The 18,781-nt window shown below is 62.0% G+C and overlaps 3 protein-coding genes across 3 annotated transcripts; 1 reads left to right on the top strand and 2 right to left on the bottom strand.

The window, feature by feature from the left end:
• Positions 1–1,314: 1,314 nt before the first annotated feature.
• Positions 1,315–6,716, bottom strand: TRPV4 (transient receptor potential cation channel subfamily V member 4). Its single transcript, XM_032199198.1, has 15 exons — positions 6,370–6,716; positions 5,144–5,316; positions 4,844–4,996; positions 4,482–4,622; positions 4,096–4,394; positions 3,676–3,855; positions 3,449–3,607; positions 3,284–3,376; positions 3,041–3,114; positions 2,784–2,949; positions 2,640–2,706; positions 2,131–2,447; positions 1,865–1,992; positions 1,577–1,698; positions 1,315–1,457 (listed from the first exon to the last, which is right to left on the bottom strand). The coding sequence occupies exons 1-15, from the start codon at positions 6,714–6,716 to the stop codon at positions 1,315–1,317; spliced, it is 2,562 nt and encodes an 853-aa protein (XP_032055089.1).
• A 2,636-nt stretch (positions 6,717–9,352) lies between these two features.
• Positions 9,353–12,334, bottom strand: GLTP (glycolipid transfer protein). Its single transcript, XM_032198980.1, has 5 exons — positions 12,205–12,334; positions 11,395–11,456; positions 10,894–11,027; positions 10,426–10,576; positions 9,353–10,097 (listed from the first exon to the last, which is right to left on the bottom strand). The coding sequence occupies exons 1-5, from the start codon at positions 12,305–12,307 to the stop codon at positions 9,915–9,917; spliced, it is 633 nt and encodes a 210-aa protein (XP_032054871.1). The 5' UTR covers positions 12,308–12,334; the 3' UTR covers positions 9,353–9,914.
• A 309-nt stretch (positions 12,335–12,643) lies between these two features.
• TCHP (trichoplein keratin filament binding) lies at positions 12,644–18,765 on the top strand. Its single transcript, XM_032199051.1, has 12 exons — positions 12,644–12,822; positions 12,910–13,087; positions 13,186–13,242; positions 13,690–13,758; positions 14,066–14,239; positions 14,522–14,634; positions 14,941–15,007; positions 15,275–15,447; positions 16,434–16,515; positions 16,736–16,921; positions 17,176–17,319; positions 17,921–18,765. The coding sequence occupies exons 1-12, from the start codon at positions 12,644–12,646 to the stop codon at positions 17,951–17,953; spliced, it is 1,455 nt and encodes a 484-aa protein (XP_032054942.1). The 3' UTR covers positions 17,954–18,765.
• Positions 18,766–18,781: the final 16 nt, after the last annotated feature.

Genomic DNA, 18,781 nt, shown 5'->3' with positions numbered 1-18,781 from the left:
TCCCACTGCCTCCAGCAGCTTGGGCTGCACCCAAGGGGGCTTCAGACCCCTCCAGACTTCTTTTTTTGGGGAGCCTCGGCCCCGCACCTCGGAGACTTGGGCATGGGCCGGGGCTCGGCACCCAGGGGTGGGCTTGGGGGGACCGTGGGGGCCCGGAGCCGGCATTGCGCGGTGTGTGCTGCCCCCCCGCGGGACCGGGCTGCAGCCGCCAGCAGCCTGCACAGGGGCTGGGCACGAGGATCCTGCACGAGGACCTTGCACAAGGTCCTTGCACAAGCGCCGTGCACCACAGCCGTGCAACGCACCCACGCAGCGCAGCCGTGCGCCACGGAGCTGTGCTCTGCAGGCTCGTGGGCAGAAGAACCGAGGCGAGGAGGACAACGCCAGGCACCACAGCCCACTGCAACCCCAGCCCTGGACGGCCTGGTGGGCACACGCTGCCCTGTGCCATGCCCCGTGGGCATTTCCCAGCTCCACACCGTGGCTGTGCCCTGCCGCGCTGGCTCTGTGCAGCACAGGGCTCTGCTCCTGCCCCGGGCAGGTCTGTCTGTCTGTCTGTCTGTCTGCCAGGGGCTGTGAGCCCAGGGGGCTGTGCCAACACCCACCCACGGCACGTGGAAATCTCGCTTGGCCACTTCCAGCCCCCGAGGGCTGCGTTTTGGCAGCGGTGACCCAAGCTGATGGTGCGTTAGTGCCACGCAGGGAGAGGTACAGGGCAGGGGCAGGCTCCTGCGTGCTCCTGGGCCAGCCCTGGCAGAGCATCTGGCACGGCACGGCATGCTACGGCACGGCACGGCCTCACGTGGCACGGCACGCGTGGTGCGGGAGGCAAACAGCTCCTGCCCCCCTCCCAGACCGCCTCCTGCAGCGACGTCCTCCCAGCCGACACCACTCCATGACATGAGGACACGGCCCCTGCAGGTCACTCTTTATTACTAAATAAATAGTCGTATAAATCTTGTGCAAAAACGTGTGGCGAAAGCCCTTGGCCGTGCTGTGAGGGGGGGGCTGTGCTCCCAGCACCCTGCCCGCAGCAGAGGCCCCCAGCACGGCGCAGCCGACGGCCCCAGCACAGGGAAGCAAAGCGGCGGCACCGGAGCTCGTCGGGGTGAGCCGGAGACCCCCGGTACCCCCAGGGCCATCCGGGACCCCCGTTGGGATGGACGCCCACCGGGACGGCGGCTGCTGGAGGGACGGAGGCTGCACGAATCCCTGAGGAACGGACGCACCGGGGAGCGCACGTGGGAGCCGCGGTTCTGCGGGCCGTGCCGGGGCCGTGCCGGGGCAGAGTCCGTCGGCTCCGGCACCGCGGTGCTAGAGCGGGGAGCTGGGGGCCTGCCCGTGCCGCCGCTCCCGTGCCTCTCCTGTCCCCAGTGTCCCCAGCGGCACCACCACCTCCTCCGGCGGGCAGCTCTTGTTCAGCTCCACCACGCGCGGCACCACCGTCGACCAGCGGTCTGCGGGATCGGGGTTCATCAGAGCTGGGTGCCTCATGGCTCCCCCCGCACCCATCTGCTCCTGGGGCTCAGCAGAGGGATGAGTGGAGCCCCGAGGGATGTCCCCAGCCCACGCTCACCTCTCCGCAGCCGGCCCACGGTGTGGGAGAAGCCGTAGTACTGGTACGTGTCGCTCTTGCCGGGGTCCTCGCTGATGATGCCCAGGTTCTGGTTCCAGTGGGACCAGTTCACCTCGTCCACCCTGCGGGGAAGGGCAGAGCCCAGCGGTTTTGCTGGAGCTGGGCAGCAGCTCCTGCGCCATCCCAGCACCCGTGACACCACCCGGCCCCAGCTGAGCACAACCCACCCTGCTCTAACGAGGCCTAATGAGGAGCCAGTAACGGGCCCTGCAGGGAACACGCCCTTACCTGAAGCACCAGCGGCGGTCGGGCGTCCCGTCGGTGCCCTTCCCCACGGTCACCATCTCCCCGGAGCGGAAAGCTCGCCGCAGGAAGACAGGGAAGGAGCGCTCGATGTCCAGGATGGTGGTGGCCCACTGCCGGGGACACCAGGGACCCCTCAGCCACCTGGGGATGGAGGCACTGGGGTCCCCCACCCAGACGGTGCCGCTTTGGTGGTCCCCAGCACGGGGACCCCGTGGAGCCCCGCTGCTCGGCAGCTCCCACAGACACACCTGCAGCTTCCAGATGTGCTTGCTCTCCTTGGACACTTGCCCCACCGTCTCCCCCATGAGGGCGATGAGCATGTTGAGGAGCAGCACGAAGGTGAGGATGATGTAGGTGACGAGCAGGATGATGAAGACGCCGGGGTACTTGGCGCTCTCCAGCATCTCCAGGTCGCCCATGCCGATGGTGAGCTTGAAGAGGTCGAGCAGGAAGGTGCTGAAGGTCTGGCTGTCCCGGCACGAGGGGTAGGTGGGCACCGTGCAGTTGGACTGCTCCTCGCCGCAGGACTCGCTGCTGGGACACGGGTTCAGGAGGGACACCAGAGCTGGGGAGGAGGGACAGGGACAGAGAGTCCGTGGGGGCAGCAGCAAGGACGGGGCTGCAGCAGGCTCCACGCTGCTCTGGGCTCACCAAGCCCTCTCCTCTGTGCTGCAGGAGGTGCTGGAGGCTGCTCCCGCAGGCAGGTAGGATGGAGCAGGGATCCTTCAGTGCCTCACCCCACCAGCCCCACACCTACCTGATGCATAACCGATCATGAAGAGCAAATAGACCAGGAGGAAGCGGAAAAGGTCCTTGAAGAGGATCTGCAAGTGATGGAGATGGGGATGAGCCGAGCTGGCCTGCAACCCCCAGGAAGGAGAAGACCCCAGCCCCAGCGGACCTTCTGTATCATGATGCTGTAGGTCCCCGTCAGCTTGAGCCCTCGGGTGAAGTAGAGCGCGTTCATCCAGCCCAGGACCAGCGCGAAGACCATGACGGCCAGGTACGCCTCCACCCCTCCCAGGTACAGCCCCGCCGTCACGATCACCAGCACCGAGTAGATGAAGCTGGAGAAGAGGACGGCCACTACCAGCCACTGTCCCCGGCAAGCCTGGGGATGCCCCGGCTCTGAGAGGCCCCGCGGGTGTCCCCACTTACTAGAGCAGCTGGAAGGAGCCGTCGATGAAGAACGAGTTCACGCCGGGGCACTTCTTCATGAACAGGTCTTTGATCTGGGGAGAGAGGAAAGGTTGGAGAGGGGCCGGGGGCAGCCTGCAGGGTCCTGGTGTCAGGAGGGCATCGCAGCAGGGGCTGGTGCCGGGGGACACGGGGCTGTCACCCTCCTCGTATGGCACCCACGAGGGCTGGGCCACCCCGTTCCCCCCTCCTCACGGCACTGACGTTTGTGAAGAAGAAGAGGATGCCGGTGAGAAGGGTGATGATCTCCCCGGCCAGGCGCAGGTAGTCGATGGTGGTGGTGTAGGGGTAGGGGGGCTGCGGGGAAAGGACACATCAGTGGCATAGCCCAGAGCCCCCGCCCTGCCCCAGATCCCCCCGGGGACTCACGGGGCCTTCCATGGGGCGGTAGTAGGCGATGAGGGTGAAGATGACCATGGCGCAGAGGTAGGACACCACGCTGATGTAGAAGGAGACAGCCCCGAACTTGCGCCACTTGTCGCGCAGCAGCTCGTTGATGGGCTCCACGGCCAGCATCTCGTGGCGGTTCTGGGGGGGGGACACAGATCAGAATAGAACCATCCCCGGCCCCCCGGCCCCCCTGGACCCCCACGCACCTCGATCTTGCTGTTGTAGACGAGGATCTCCAGCACGGACACCTCCTCCCCGCAAGTGTCCAGCGAGGAGAGGTCGTAGAGGGAGGAGTAGACGGGGCCGTACGCCCAGTCCTTGAACTTCCGCGAGAGGTGCCGGGCGTCCTCGTCCGTGATCTCCCGACGGATGATGTGCTGGAAGATCTGCGGGGGGCGCCTGGCCCATGGGTCTGCCCCCTCCCGCCCCGTCCGCGGCGGCTCCCCGGGGCAGGGCCGCAGCCCCCCAGGGTGAGCGAGGGGCAAGGGCGGGATGTGAGGAGGGCCTGGGGTTAATTAAGGAACGGATGGGGCGCAAGGAGGGGTTAATTAGCCAGGTTAATCGCCCGCACATGCAGGTTTCTCAAAGCACGTGCAGAGGGCGGCGGCGCGGCGGGGTCACCGTACCCCGATCTTGCCGGTCTTGGCGGCCATCATGAGCGGCGAGAGGCCGTCGTTGTTGAGCAGCGCCTCGAGGTTGGTGTCGGGGAAGAGCTTGGCGCACTTGACGAGGAGCAGGTCGTACATCTTGGTGACGAACTTGGTGTTCTCGCGGGTGTTGTCGGCGATGGCGACCAGGGCGTGCAGCACGGTGTTGCCGCGGGAGTCCTGGCGCCGCAGGTCCGCCTGCTTGTGCCCGTTCTCCGTCAGGTAGTGCACGATGTGGGGCTGGTTGGTGCAGGCGGCCAGCGAGAGGGGCAGCTCTCCTGCAGGGACACCACGCGGTGGGCGCCCCATTATGGGGACATCCCCAAGGACCCGGCCCCGGTGCCACCAGCCCCCCCCCAGCTCACCGAAGTAGAAGTAGCCGCCCTCGTCCTTGGGCTGGAAGAAGCGGCCGCGGGCCTGGGCGTGCACGTCGGCTCCCTTCTCCACCAGCAGCTCCACGTAGTGCTTGCAGCGGCGCTCGATGGCGATGTGCAGGGCTGTCTGACCTGTGCCGTGGGCGCCCGTCACTGTGGCCTCACCCCGAGACCCCCCATGGACCCCCAGACTCCTTAGGGACCCCTACTCCAGTTGCTGAACCTCCCCAGGGTCTTCCATCCTCCAAAATATCCCCACTGCTCCAGTCCCCAAACCTCCCTGGGGTCCCTCAGCCTCCCCAGGGTCCCCCATAGCCCCTCTAGACCCAGCCACGTCCCCCGTGCCCCCCTACCCCGGTAGTAGACGTCTCGGAAGGGCGAGTTGATGAACTCCCGCATGTTGCCCGTCTTTTCGGCGATGTCGAGGAGGACGGGGATGGTGTCGTTCTTGCCCCCGCTCAGGTTGAGCAGCGCCTTGGGCAGGCAGGTCTTCCCCGTCGAGGGCTCTGGGAGCGGAGGATGCTGTGGGGGCCGCCCCAGACCCCGACCAAATCCCCGGCTCCTCTTGGTGCCAGGGCCGGGCAGCGCTGTCCCCACAGGGACACAGGAACCGCCGGTGGCCCTGCGCACCCCCAGCACCCTGAGGTGCTCACCTCGAAACTCCTCGTCCGTCAGGCGCTTCTTGTGGGTGAGCAGGAAGGAGAGGAGCCCGTCCAGGCCGGCCGGGGACCCTCGGGAGACGATGTCGAAGAGGATGGGTCTGTTGAAGACCTTGAGGACAGGGGGTGGGTCAGGAGCCGGCCCCTTGGTGCCCGGCGCTGTCTTCCTGCAACAGAAGCAGCAGGACTGAGCACCGCAGCTGCTTCCCCGCTCCGTGTCCCCATTTCCCCCCTCCGTGCCTCCATTTCCCCACTCTGTGTCCCCATTTCCCCACTCTGTGTCCCCATTTCCCCGCTCCGTGCCTCAGTTTCCCACCCGCACACCGAGCTCAGAGCTGTGGGGATGGGCATGGGAGCAGCATGGGAGCAGTGGGGTGCTCCAGCCGGGGGGCTGGCGGGGGCTCTGCCCACCCTAAATCATAGACCCTTTGCTGGGGTGACCCCCAGGGGAGGCACCCAGTGCTTGCAGTCACCTCCCCCCTCCCTGTAGCACCACGGGGACCGGGTGCTGCTCCCGTTGTGGGTCACAGTGGTTGGGCAGAGCCTCGTGCCATGCCCCCAGGAGTGCCAGGCCACGGCTTTGGGTCAGGCTCCAGCAACCGGAGCTGAGCCAGAGATGTCGGTGGCAGCAGGGGACACTCAGCCAGCTCCAGGAACCTGGGGAAGGAGGGACGGCGGCTGCCCCAGTCGGGGTCTCCGGGCCTGGGGAGCTCCCCCTCGGCCCTGATCACAGCCCAGGGCCTCGAGGTGCCGGCGGGGCAGGCAGGGTGCGGCACCCAGGTGCCCGGCACAGACGGGCATTGTGTGCCCGGCTGCAGGCGGCCGCCCCGGCTCCGGTTTCCTGACGCAGGCCGAGGGCGGAGGCCCCTCCTGAAAAGCCCTTTCATGCCAGGGGAGCCAGACGTCCCGCACCGGCAGGGAGCGGCTGCAGCACAGAGCCCTCTTTCACGGCGCAGGCAGGAGGGGAAGGGGGGCCACGGTCCCGGCCCCACAGCGGCGTGGGGCTGCAGCCCACGGCACGGCACCAGGCATCCCCACCGGGAGCACCATGTGCCTGGCACCCCGAGTTCACCGCCCAAAGCACCCCTAAATGCCACTCAGGAGCCCTGGGGTCCCATCCCTGACCCCAGCCGCCTTGCAGCCCCATACCCACACCAGGGTGCCCCCCGCTCCCCACCAGCAGGGGTGTCCCCGGGGTGCTCGGGGGTCCCCGTACTCACTCCACAACCCTCCTGCGCCAGCGCTTGTTCTCGCTGGGGTGGTGGCGGTAGGTGCCGTAGTCGAAGAGGGAATCCATGGGGGCCTTCTTGGGCGCGGGGACCACGGAGGACTCGTAGATGGTGGCCTCCAGCAGCTCCATGGGTTTCGGGGCACCTTTCCGGAAGGCCCCGTGGAATTTCATGCGCAGGTTTTGCTTTCCGTCCCCAGCACCCGGGGGGGTCCGGGATGCCTCGGCGGGGGACGGGGTGTCCTCCACCTCAAACAGGTTGGCCAGCGAGGAGAGAGGGAAGGAGTCGTCCCCCGGGGCGTCCCCCCCGGCATCGCGGGGCTCCTCGCTGTCTGCCATGCTCCCCTTTCAGCAGGACCTCTGCTCGCTGCCTGGGTGGCCGCGCTCCTCGGTCCTTCGGCGAGAGCAGGAGACCTGGCAGAGGGAAACCCGGAGTCATTCCCAAATAACTTCCCCTCCCGCCCCATCCTCTCCCACGGGCACCGTGCCCTGGGCGAGCCGCTGCCAGATCCCATGGCAGGAGCAGCATCCCACCCCGACCCCGGCAGCGTTTGGGGCCAGTGGGACCCCCGGCAGCCCCCTGCCCACCTACCCGCCCGCGGGGACCCCCTCACGTCCACGCAGCCCCCACCGGCTCCGGCGCTGCCTGCTTCAAAGCGCAGCTGCCTGGAGCCCGGCCCCGCTGCGGTCAGCTTGGGTGCAGCCCAGGCTGGGGCACAGAGCGGGCCCTGTGCGTGCTGCCCGGCCCCGGGGAGCCACCAGGATGGGGCTGAGGGGAGCCACAGGGGGTCAGGAGCGGGCCCCCAACACCTCACCACCCGGCCGCGGTGCCACACAAGCCGGGGCTGTGACCCGGACCCCGGCACGGCGGGGGGGACGCAGCCTGGGGGTGCAAGCAGTGTTTGGGGTGAGGAGCGATGGGTTTTGGTTGTGCGGAGGGAAAGGAGACTGGCAGAAAGCCCTGCTACCAGCACGGCCACACACCTGCCTGCTTGCTGATAAACACCCCCGGGCTCCCCAGCAGCCCCGCTTTCCATAAAAACACACCACAAAATGCAGAAATGCTCAGCCCTGCCTCCGTGCATGCCTCCCAGGAGCGCGCTCAGCCCCCGCTCTCAGACCCAGGGTTCAGAGACAGAAAAAGCAGCCGGGGAAGGTATAATTTGCTGCTGGGCTGCAGCTCTGTACGACAAGCCATAATGTCAGGCTTGGCCCTCCCGGAGATCGCTGCTGGATAACGTGCTTCTAATTAGGCAGCGTGTCGCCACCCGCGGCGGCCGTGTCCCCACGTGGGCAGGGGCTGGGGGCTGTAAATGGCCCCCAAAACTGCAGCAGCACGGGGAGGGGGGACATGGAAAACATCCCCCTCACCCCACAGCCCCGAATCCTGCGGGAGGCAGCAGCAGGGGCACAGCCCCCGGAGATGCAGGGTGTGGGATAGGGCCCATGCGATTTCTCCTCCTTTCCTTCCTTGCTCTTGCTGCAAGAAATTCCACGTGCACCTGCCAAAGCCGCAGTGACCCCGGCTCTCGCACACCCGACACCGGGCAAACACGGGCTGTCACGCAGCTGGGCTGCCCGAGCCACCAGACCGGGGAATTCACAGCAACCCAACCCCTCCGGCACGGGGCCGGAGCACCCAACCAACCCCTATCCGCTGTGCTGGAAATCCCAGCCCAAACCACAGGAAAAGCACAGCTTGAGAGAAAAGCGGCGAGGGCAAAGCCCAAATATAGCTCGGGCTGCCAAACCCAGCCAGAGGCCAGGGCAGAGCCGGGGGACACCAGCGCTGCAAGGAGGGGCACGAAAGCACAATGACCCGTGGGGATTTTACTATCGGGATGTAATTTTACTCCGTGGTGGAGCACGGGGGGGTGCAGGTAGGGGCTTCCCTGTGGGCAGCATCCCTGCTGCAGCCAGGGGAGCAGAAGGAGGGACGTGAAAGCTCACGGCGCTGCAGAAAGCAGTGGTCACGGCCTGGCTGATGTGGTGGCACCTGGGTGCCCTTATGGGGGGCTCCCCGAGGACATCAGGCCCGGAGTGACCCAGGCAGCACGCGAATGGAAATCAGCTTCCTGCAGGGAGCACGCCTCTCCCCGGAGATTTGAATCAGTTTTCATTTGGCTTAACCCGTGGCAGCAAAAAGAGCAAGGAGCGAGGCCGGCGCGTCCCATCCCACGGCCATCGGCTGGGGACGACCCCGCTGCGGTCACGGGTGGGGGACGAGTGGCACCGGGGCCACGGCAGGGCTGGAGGCAGGGGGACGCGAGGCAGAAGCGGGTGACGGAGCGGCTGCCATCACGTGCTGGGGAGGAAGCTTGCTTGGGAAGTGACGGTCTCACAACCGGCCCTGCGAACGCAGGCACTCCCCTGGGCCCCGCCGCTGCCAGGAAAGGTGTTGTCAATCGGCTTTTCTTTGCCTTGTTGACTTATTTGGCTTTTTTTTTTTTTTTTTTAAATTTTTCAGCCTTCCTCACCCCACGGAGCAAATGACTCAACGCCTGGCATCGCGCGATGTGCCTGCCGGGCACGGCCCCGCCGCTCGCATCCAACACAAACCCTCGCACCCGCACCCAGGTGCGCGCCCAGCACCGGCACCGAGACCCCCCCGGACCCTCCCCAGGGGCCAAAAAACATCCCCGAGCCCCTCACCCGGCCACCAGCCGGGCTGCGGAGCCGCTGTGCAGGCGGGTTTGGAGCCCGCAGCACCCCGAGACCCTCACCCCAATGCACCCCAAGCCCCCTGCCCGCTACCCCCAGCCCCCAGCCCCGCTCCCCGGTCCCCAGCCCCGTTCCCATCCCGGTACCGCCCGTCCCGTCCCGCGCCGCTCCCGCAGCCGCCGCCGGCTCCGTCCCGGTCCCTCCCGTCCCGTCCCGGTCCCTCCCGGCCCCGCTGCCGTGGGCGGGCGCCCCGGGACCCGCCCGCAGCCAGACCCGCCCCCGGGACGGCCCCAAAACAGCCGCCCAAAGCCAGGTTAGCGGAGATTTAGGAGATTTATTGAGTTCCTGCCGACGGGCATCGCCACGCCAAGGCACCCGGCGCTCCGAAACACCGCCCGGAGGGGGTCTCGCTCCCATGCTGCTGCCCACGGGGCTGGGGGCACCCAGGGATGTCGCCGGCTCCTCCGCAATGGGCACTGCCAGCATCACACGGGGTGCTGTGCCCTGGGTGCTGCGCCCTGGGTGCTGCGCCCCTGGGTGCTGCGAGGTCCAAAAGCAGCACAGGCGAGGAGGCAGAGGTGCAGACGAGGAGGCAGAGGTGCATTTAAAAGCGAGGGCAGAGCCGAAACTGCATCAGCGGGACGCTGCCGCCAGCCGCGCGTCATTCCTCTCGCTCGCCCTGCACGAGGACCAGAAGCGCTCGTTTGTCTTCCTTAGTACAAAAGCTGGGGAAATCCTGAGACGACCCAGGGTACCCCGGGTTTATTGCCAGATTCTCGATAGAAAATTAATTAATTTGTTTAGAAAACAGGCTAGCTACTGGAGCAGAATCAGAGCCGGCCGGCAGCCGGGAGCGGCCCCCGGCCCGTGCCAGGGTCAGGCTTTGTAGCTGAGCTCGGCGTTCATCGCGGCGTACATCTCGTAAATGGCATCCAGGATGGGGGTGACCCTGGAGACAAACTGATGGATCTTCTCGATGCTCTCCTCCTCCTTGACTTCTTTGCCCTTCTCTAAGGCCTTCAGCAGATCCGACTTGTACGGGAGCGCGTAGACCGAGCCCTGCAGGACGGAGGGAAATGGTGAGGGCACACCGAGTCCTGCCCCGGCTGCGGGGACACCGCTCCCAGCACCCTAACGAGCCCCCCGAGCCCCCCAGCCCGTGTCAGACCCAGGCTGGGATGTGCCCGGGATGATTCCCGCAGCAGCAGCCTCCCACCAGCACCAGTGGGGGCCCCGGGGGGGCTGTGCAGAGAGGGTCCCCTGGAAATAATCCCTAAAATAAATCAAGGGGCTGCACATCTGCAGACACCACCTTATTTTTGCTGAAGCACCACGCTGCTCAGGCAGGGATTTGGGCTCCAGGCAGGGCAGCTGTGGCCACGCTCACCATGAAGAGCTTCTGCAGCATCCAGCCGTGGTACTTCTTCAGCGAGACCTCGTAAGCCTTCAGGGCGTTCACCCGGATGAGGTTCGGGTGCTCCTCGTCCCGCTCGCCGTCGGAGATGCTCTGCAGCAGCACCAGCATGAACTTCAGGCCCCTGCGAGGACAGCGGGGCTGACGGGGGGGGGTGGGAACTGCCACATGGGGTGACAGCCCCCGGCATCGCCATGGGGGCACCCAGACCCCCAAAACCCCATAGCCTGGGCAGCGAAGCCCACTGAGGAGCAGGGCACCGAGCCCAGCGGGGATTTATAGGAACGCAAACACCGCCTCGTCCCCGCAGGGGATGGGAGGGCATCAGCAAACCTCCTGATGGGGCTGCAGCCAGCAGCACTCCCTAAAACCCAGCCCAGGGAGCAGCCGGAGCCACGGGGTTGGGGTTGGGGGAGAGGCACCGCCGGCACCCTGAGTCACCTCTTCAACCACATCAGCGCCAGCGTGGCGCCCGTCTTGGGCCAGGCCGAGCCGTGCAGCTCCTTCTCCACCTGCAGGATGTCCTGCAGCGTCTTGAACTTGGCGGGGTCGGAGTCGTAAACCGCCCGGATCTTCTGCATGGGGGGGGGAGAGGAGAGAAATGGGGACGGCTGCTGGGGGCTGCGGGGCTGGGGTGGTGCAAATGGGGCACCTGCAGCAAGTGCTGGGGATGCTGCGGCAGCGGGGGAGCCCGAGAGCTCCTATGGGGTGATGAAGGGCCTCAAGGGGATGAAGGGTCCCAAGGGGATGAAGGGTCCTAGGGGACGAAGAGCCCCAAGGGGATGAAGGGACCCAAGGAAGATGAAGGGTCCCAGGTGACGAAGGGTCCTGGGGGATGAAGAGCCCCAAGGGGATGAAGGACCCTAAGGAGATGAAGGGTCCTATGGGATGAAGGGTCCCAGGGGATGAAGGACCCCTGCCCGCAGCCCCCCATGCCCCTACCTTGATGTTTCCAGCCAGGTCAGCCTTGACAGGCGAGTACACGATGGGCGTCCCGAGGCAGTCTGCGGAGGCACGGGGAGGGGACGGCGGTCACCGGGGCCGTACCGGGGGCACCGTGAGATCCTTCCCGGTGCCCAGGGGGCTCTGCCCACCCCGAGGGCTCTCGGTGGTGCCCGGCTGTCCCCGGCCACAGGCGGGCACAAAGCGGGGCATTGTGCTCCTGCTGCTGCTGCTGCTGCTGCTGCTCCGCCTCGGCCCGGCCCCGCCGCCCTCGGTCGGTGCCACCCCCGCGACGCCCCCGCCCGGAGCCGCTTCCCCGCGGGGCCGGGACGTTCCCCAACGGGGCTGCTCGGCGGGTCGGGCGGGTCGGGCGGGACGGGACGGGACGGGACGGGACGGGATGGGAAGGGAAGGGAAGGGATGGGAAGGCGCCATCCCACGCCCGGCCCTGATGCAACGCCGCCGGGGGCTGCTGCCGGGGGACCGGGGGGGGCAGAACCGGGGGGGAAGAACCGGGGGGGGGCAGCACCAGGGGGGCAGAACCGAGGGGCAGTACCGGGAGGGGTTGTATTGGGGGAGCAGTACCGGGAGGGGCAGAACCGGGGGGGCAGAACCGAGGGGCAGTACCGGGGGGGGCAGCACCGGGGGGGCAGCACCGGGAGCCCAGCAGCAGCCCCGTGGGAGCCGGGGCGGACCCAGGCGCCCTCTGCCCGACGGCGGCAGCGTCCCGGGGCGGTGCCGGTTCCCGTCCCGGTTCCCGTCCCTGTTCCCGTCCCGGTTCCCGTCCCGGTGCCGGTGCCCGGCGCTTACCGAAGAATGGCGGCAGGTGCGCCACGGCCTCGAGGAAGGGCAGCGTCTCCACCCGCCCGTCGGGCGGCAGCGGCCGGAACTCGTGCTCCAGCAGCAGCGCCATGGCCCGGCCGGGCCGGCACCGCACGCCCCGCCCACCGCCCCGGGAAACCACGCCCACCGCCCCCACCGCCCCGCCCACCACCCCCCAGCGCCCCGCCCACCTCCCGGCAAAACCCGTTCACCGCTCCGGCACGCCCCGCCCACCTCCTGACACGCCCCGCCCACATCACCCAGAGCCCCGCCCACCCGCACAAACGCCCCGCCCACCTCCCCGCCCACCAATCAGCGCCGCGAAAAGGCGGTGCCCGCACCCCCTCGCCCCTCCCTCCCCGCGAAGCCCCGTGCCCCTAGTGCCTCCTGACCCTCGGCGGCACCCGTAGCTGCTCCCCGCGTTGCCATGGCAACGGCCGCGGCCCGGCGGCGGGCGATGTGGCTGCGGGAGGCCCGGGCCCGTGCGGCGGAGCGGGAGGAGCGGGGCCGGCAGCAGTGGGAGCGGGCCGGACGCTGCTTCGCCCGGGCCGCGCTCTGCAGCTCCAAGCAGGCTCGGTGGAGCGAGCCGCGGGCCCTCCCGGCCAGGTGCGGGCGGGGCAGGGCCGGGTGAGGCCTGGCGGGGCCTGTCCGGGCGGGCCCGGTGCCCCCCTGACGCCCTCCGTGTCCCGGCAGCTCGCAGGAGGCCCGGCGGGAGGAGCTGGAGCGGCGGCGGGAGCGGCTGAGGCGGCTGCTGGCCGAGGAGAGCGAGGAGCTGGAGGCCGAGCTGAGGGAGCTGAGGCGGGAGCCCGGCGAGGCGCTGCGGGAGCGGAGCGGGGCGCTGCGGGCAGCACGAGAGCGGCGGGGCCGGGAGGTGAGGGCCGGGGGGGACAGGGCAGGGCCGGGGGGGTGAGGGCAGGGCCGGGCAGGGCCGCCCAGCCGCTGTCCCTCGTCCCCGTGTCGCCCCCGCAGGTCGCCGAGCGGCTGCTGCACGAGCACTGGAGGCAGAACAGCGCCGAGCTGCGGGAGGTGAGGCCGCTCCTCTGCGTGTCCCGTGCTGGTTTCGCCCCGTTTTAACGGGGAGCTCCTCGCGTGTCTGCTGGTGTCACTCAGCCCGAGTCGCAGAGCAGGGATAGCCAGGCAAATGGCCCGAGGGTCAGCTGCCGGAGGGTCAGCAATCCGTCCTGACACCGAGAGCAGGTTTTCAGGGTCTGTACAAAGCCTTGGTGCTTTCCGGAGCTGTGCGTGCCCTGCCTGTAGTGCTTCCCTGTTCGTTGTTCTGCTGCCGTGCTGCTCCAGCAGCCGCAGCTCCGGTTTCAGTCTCGCTGTAGCATTTCCCAGGACTGGTGTGTGGCGCTGAGCTCGGGACCCGTGGGCACCGAGGACACCCGGAGCTCTGCAGGGGCTGGGCCAGGTGCTCCAGGGTCCCTGCGGGTGCTGCTGGCACTGCTGGCGATGCCGCCTCTCTGTCTGCAGGTGGAGTCGGAGCTGCACAGGAGGCACGTTGTGGAGGCTTGGGGTGATCAGCTAAAGCAAAAAAAGCAGGTATGCTGCGGGGTTTCTGGTCGCTGGTGCTCAGGGCGGACTCCTGGAGCACCTGAGCTGGCAGGCAGGTTGTGGAGGGAGTAGGATCTGGCCGTTTATTTGTTGTTTTCCTAGCATTCATAGCTAAACTTCATGAATTTGATACTGCAATATGCAAATCCTGGATATGGCAGTGTAGTGATTTCAATATGAAAGCATAATAAAGGCCTTCAAATACAGGTTTCAGCAGTAACAATAATAAAATAAAGCTTTATAAGGTGATCCGCTCATATTTGTAACCACCTGTGCTTTGTTTTGGCTCAACAAGCAAGAAGCAACTGAACGAGAAGAGAAAAAGCGCTACGAAAACAAGTATGAAATTGCACGAAGGGAAGCTCTGGAGAGAATGAGACAAGAGGAAGAGAAGCGTCGGCTGGAAGAGAAGAAGCAAGCAGAGATATTGCTTCAGCAGATAGAAGAACTGAAACTACAGGAGACAGAGGTAACCTTTAGTCTCTTCTCATCTGAGAAGGAAGTTCATGGTTTTACTTGGAAATAGAGCAGCACTGACCCGACCTCTTACCCCCGGGTTTCTTCTGGATTAAACCTGGAACAAACTAGCTGTGGCTATTGTTCTGTCAGTAAAGCAGACCCCTCCTGTGAACACTGGCATATTAACTGAACTCTCATAGACTTCGTAGACTATGGGACAAACTCAAAGGTTTTCTCAGGGATGTCCTAGCTCTCTGAAGTACTCTTAGTTTTTCCTTTTCACATATATTAGGCAACAAAGCTGAAAAAAGAGCAAGAGAATTTATTAAAGCAACGGTGGGAGCTTGAAAAATTAGAAGAAGAAAGGAAACAAATGGAAGAGCACCGGAAGAAGATTGAGCTTGGGTATGGGATCAAATGTAGCTTTCAGCAGGGACGGGTAGAATCCTTTCCTATCTCCATGGCAGTAGGGGCGGCACAAGGAGGTATTTCCAATAGCAGGGGTGGGTTGTAAATGTTTGGGTTTTGCTAGAAGCGCCCAGAAGAGCTAATAAGCAAACGCATTGGTGCTGTTACTTCTTGTTCATGTTAGAGGTAGCAGGTACCTCTGTTGCCTGTAAATATTATAATCATAAATGTACCCTCCCGAGTGCTGGTATATAAGAAAATAGGGCTTCAGAGTGAGTTTAAATGTGTTTTTTTCTCCTTCAGCCGTTTTTTGAGGCATCAGTGTAATGCCCAGTTGAAGAGACGAGCCCAGCAGATACAGGAGGAGCTGGTAAGAGGAAATACCCCTTGATTTATACCTTACAGAGACTGTGTGTTGAAGGAACCATACCCTTTGTGTTTCATTTGTGTCTGCCTCTAATGCCTGCAGGTAAGTAGTTAGGAAACCCCTTCTGGCTTGTGAATGGGGCTGGAACAAAAAGATCATAGAGAATCTGAGCATACCCTCAACACCGTGTCACCAGTAACTTGGTAGAGTTGTTTTGCACGCAGGATAGAAGGCTGTTGGACAGTTGTTACTCTTTTGGCTTTTCTCAAGGAAACAGACAGACAAATCTTGTTAGCCCTCCTCGAGAAAGAAGATGAGGATCAGCACCGCCAGTCAGCGAGACGAGAACGAGCTGTCGCAGACGTTGCCTGGATGAAACGTGTCATTGAGGAACAGCTCCAGCTAGAGAAGGAGAGGGAGGCGGAGCTCCAGACTATTTTTAGGTGAGTTTACGCACCTCTGCACTTCATCTAAAGCCACCATGTGCTGGATATTCTTGCCTGATTGGCAGGCTCCATTAATGTTTGTTAAATGTGGACGTTAGGAAGAGGTGTGTCGCTGGCCTTGCTGTTGTGGAGGTGCTGCAGTAGAACTGAGGTCTTCCCCCTCATTCCTTGTGCCAAGTGCCGTGGTTAGGCAGTCAGCATGAAGTGCCTGCAGCTTCTCTGCAAAGACAGAGCCAGAGCCTGTGGTGGTTTTTCAGTTGCCACAGGGCAAGACCTGGTCCATAAATTGTTACCTCAGTTCTAAGAACCAAAAGAGGTAGGAACGCAGAGAACGCAAGGATTACCTTTTAGCAGACAGAACTTAAAAGCTGGTTATAAAATACTTCTAAATATTCTGCATTTTTGATGTGGTGGGGTTTAGTCTAAGTGAATCCAAAACTGCACGTTGTTTCTTGTTGTATCTCAGAGCCTGTAAATGCAACTTCCCTCAGGTCCCTTATTTGTTACTCACCTTTAGCTTTCCTCAGCTTAGAAAGCATCTTCACTGGTGGCAGGACTGTATGCTACCATCAAGTTCTAGTTAAACGTTTTGGCACAGAGGAAAGATTTGCACAACTGTCAGCTGTTTCAGCAATGGTCCTCGCTACTGTCCCCTGCATGCAGTAATTCTCTGGTTACAAGGCAAGCTTCCTTGCTGAGGTCATTCTGTTCCTGGGGCAGACCTCAGCATCCAAGAAATCCTGCTCCAAGCCAGCGTTTCCTTCACTGTGCTACTGCTGTTCAGTAACAGGGAGGTCAGAGTGGTTCTCCAAAACAGGCACAGGTGGGGGTGGACACGCTAGCGGCATGGGAACAAATGCAAAAAGCAAACTGAGCCCTCCTCTCAAGCACAGGGTAGCTCATCTATGCCCAGGGAGTGTGTGTGTATGCAATATCTAACTGTAAGCAGTAAACTTAGAGACAATTCTTCTCCTTGCCTTTAGAGAAGAAGCTAAAAAAGTCTGGGAGAAGAGGGAAGAAGAATGGGAAAGAGAGAAGGTGGCCAGAGATCGCCTGATGAATGAGGTGATGCCTTTCTTTGATTTGGTGTCTCTCTTGGTTTGACAAAACTGTTGTTCCCTCTAGTGGGTTACAGCCTCCAGTACTTGAGGGAGAGATTTTCTGTTGGCCTGACACATTTTCTGATAACTGTTTAACTGTCTGCACCAAGATTTCCCTAGTTCTGCTTGTAAATCTGGCCTCTGTCTTGACTTAGCTTCTCCCTTAATCCTCTCACTTCAAAAAGGTCCTTGCAGGCAGACAGCGCCAGATCCAAGAGAAGATGGAGTTAAACAGACGGGCCCAAGAAGAGTCTGTAAAGTATCGGGAGCAACTGATCAGAGAACTTGAGGAGGCAAAGGAACTGACAAGGCGAGAGAGAGAACAAGAGAAGGAACTGCAGACGGCTCGCAGACAGGAATTGGAAGCTCAGGTATTGTTTGCTTTTTCAGATGTGTTGTACCCAAATGTTGAAGGTGTTGCTGCAGTGTATTTACACAAATGTTACTTCTGGAAAATGCACAGAAAGGTACTGTTGCAGAGGATTACCGGGCTTCTGAGAGGTCGGTTCAGGACATTCCTAATTCCATGTGGACAGATAAGTGTCCACACAGCCCGTGGTTTTGTCTTGTAACCTGTTGGCCAGCACGTGTGAGCTGTAACCACCCTCGTCTTTCCTCTGCTCAGGTGACAGAACGCCGCTTACAAGAGCAAGAGGAGCAGGAGCGGCAGAGGGAGGAGGAGGAGGAGGAGCGCTCCCTCAGGCAGCGCTGCGAGGAGTTGGTGCGGCAAGAAGCCAGGCGCATGGCTGAGCGAGGATACCGCAGCAGGGTGGGTAGCAGCGCCCAGATAAACACCTCCCATAGCACTGAGGCACATCAGGAGGGCTGCCAGCCATCACGCAAACAGAATTTTCACTGTTTCTAATCTGCATCTTAGTTGCTGCACAGTGCCAGAGCAGACCAGACCTGTTCTGTCCCTTGGTGCTATTTCTAGCAGAGAGCTGCAGCTCTCTCTGAAGAGCTGCTCTTCTTGTTTGCTGATACATTAGGTCTGGATTTCTAAATAATTTGTGAGGCAGATTTATTGCTACTGCCTCATGTTATTCTAAATGTTATCAGCCACATCTTCTGCCATGTTTTGTCTGGTTCTAAAATCTACTTAAGCCACATTCCTAGCAGATCATGCTTTTCATGAGCTGCTTTGCAAAGTAACTTGCTTCTGTCACTTATTTGACAGTAGCTGCAAGAGCCAGAGAAAGCTGAAAGGGAATATACACCTCTGGAGTATCAAATTTTAAACATTTCTAATGACTTCTTGAAAAGATATTCTTCATTCTCCAAGCATGTTATCTGCATGCTAAATAGCGCGTGTGAACAATTAATTCTAGATCCCATGGATTAGTTACCATCTTCCTTGTTTTAACCTTTAGCTCTACGGTTACCCAAAAGCAGCGTGGACCTGAGGATTTTGTCCTTTATATCTGAAGAATGAGCACTAAATGAAGTTGTGGACTATGAAAAGAACATTTTGAAGAATCAGGGAACTCCTGAAGTAACTCCAGTTTTGGAGTAGCCTACAATGACACCAAGATTCAACGCAGCAGAAGTTAGGTTTCTGAACAGAGTTAGCTGTGGCCCAGCTGAACCCAAGATCAAACTTCTGCTGATTTCCATAAATTTGGAGGCGTGGGCATACTTGGAGGACTCCGCCCCGAACTGCTTCACTTACTGTGTTCAGGAGATGTATTTTAGTACATGCTACATTGGATCAAAACAGAAAAGGAATTAAACTCACCCTTTCACATTTTAGATCTAAAGAATTTGTGCCTCCTGTGGAACAGGAACCATAAACCTCCAGGTGCTGTTTTCTATTTAAAAGAGAGAAGTAGGATGTGCCTAGAAGTCCCAGCTGTCCTTTAAGGGTTGCTTCATAACACATTGCAAATCAGAAAGGTAATGTGTGCTGTGGCAGTAATTGTTAACATGCCCAGCTCCTCTCTAGGAGCTGTAGATGGCTTCAATAAACTTTTTTTTACTTGTTTCATAATGAATAATCGTAAGCTGACCATCTGTTAGTTTCTTTACATGAGCAAATTGCTACAAGCACAGAAGGGGAGGGGTTTTAGTTGATGGCACTTGCTACTTCCTTGCTACAGGCAACTGCAGCTTAAAATCAGGCCAAGCACTTCAAGCAGGTGTGGCACGCTGGGCTCTGTCCTGTTCTACCTGTCACAGTGTGAGTCCGTGCTGCAGGAAGGTTACACAGATGCGTTCTGTTTGAGCACTGCAGA

Source organism: Aythya fuligula, chromosome 17 (genome assembly GCF_009819795.1).
Source record: "Aythya fuligula isolate bAytFul2 chromosome 17, bAytFul2.pri, whole genome shotgun sequence".
In the NCBI taxonomy this organism is placed as follows: domain Eukaryota; kingdom Metazoa; phylum Chordata; class Aves; order Anseriformes; family Anatidae; genus Aythya; species Aythya fuligula.
Note: the sequence above shows the minus strand (reverse complement) of the source record. Positions and strands in the feature narration are given on the sequence as shown.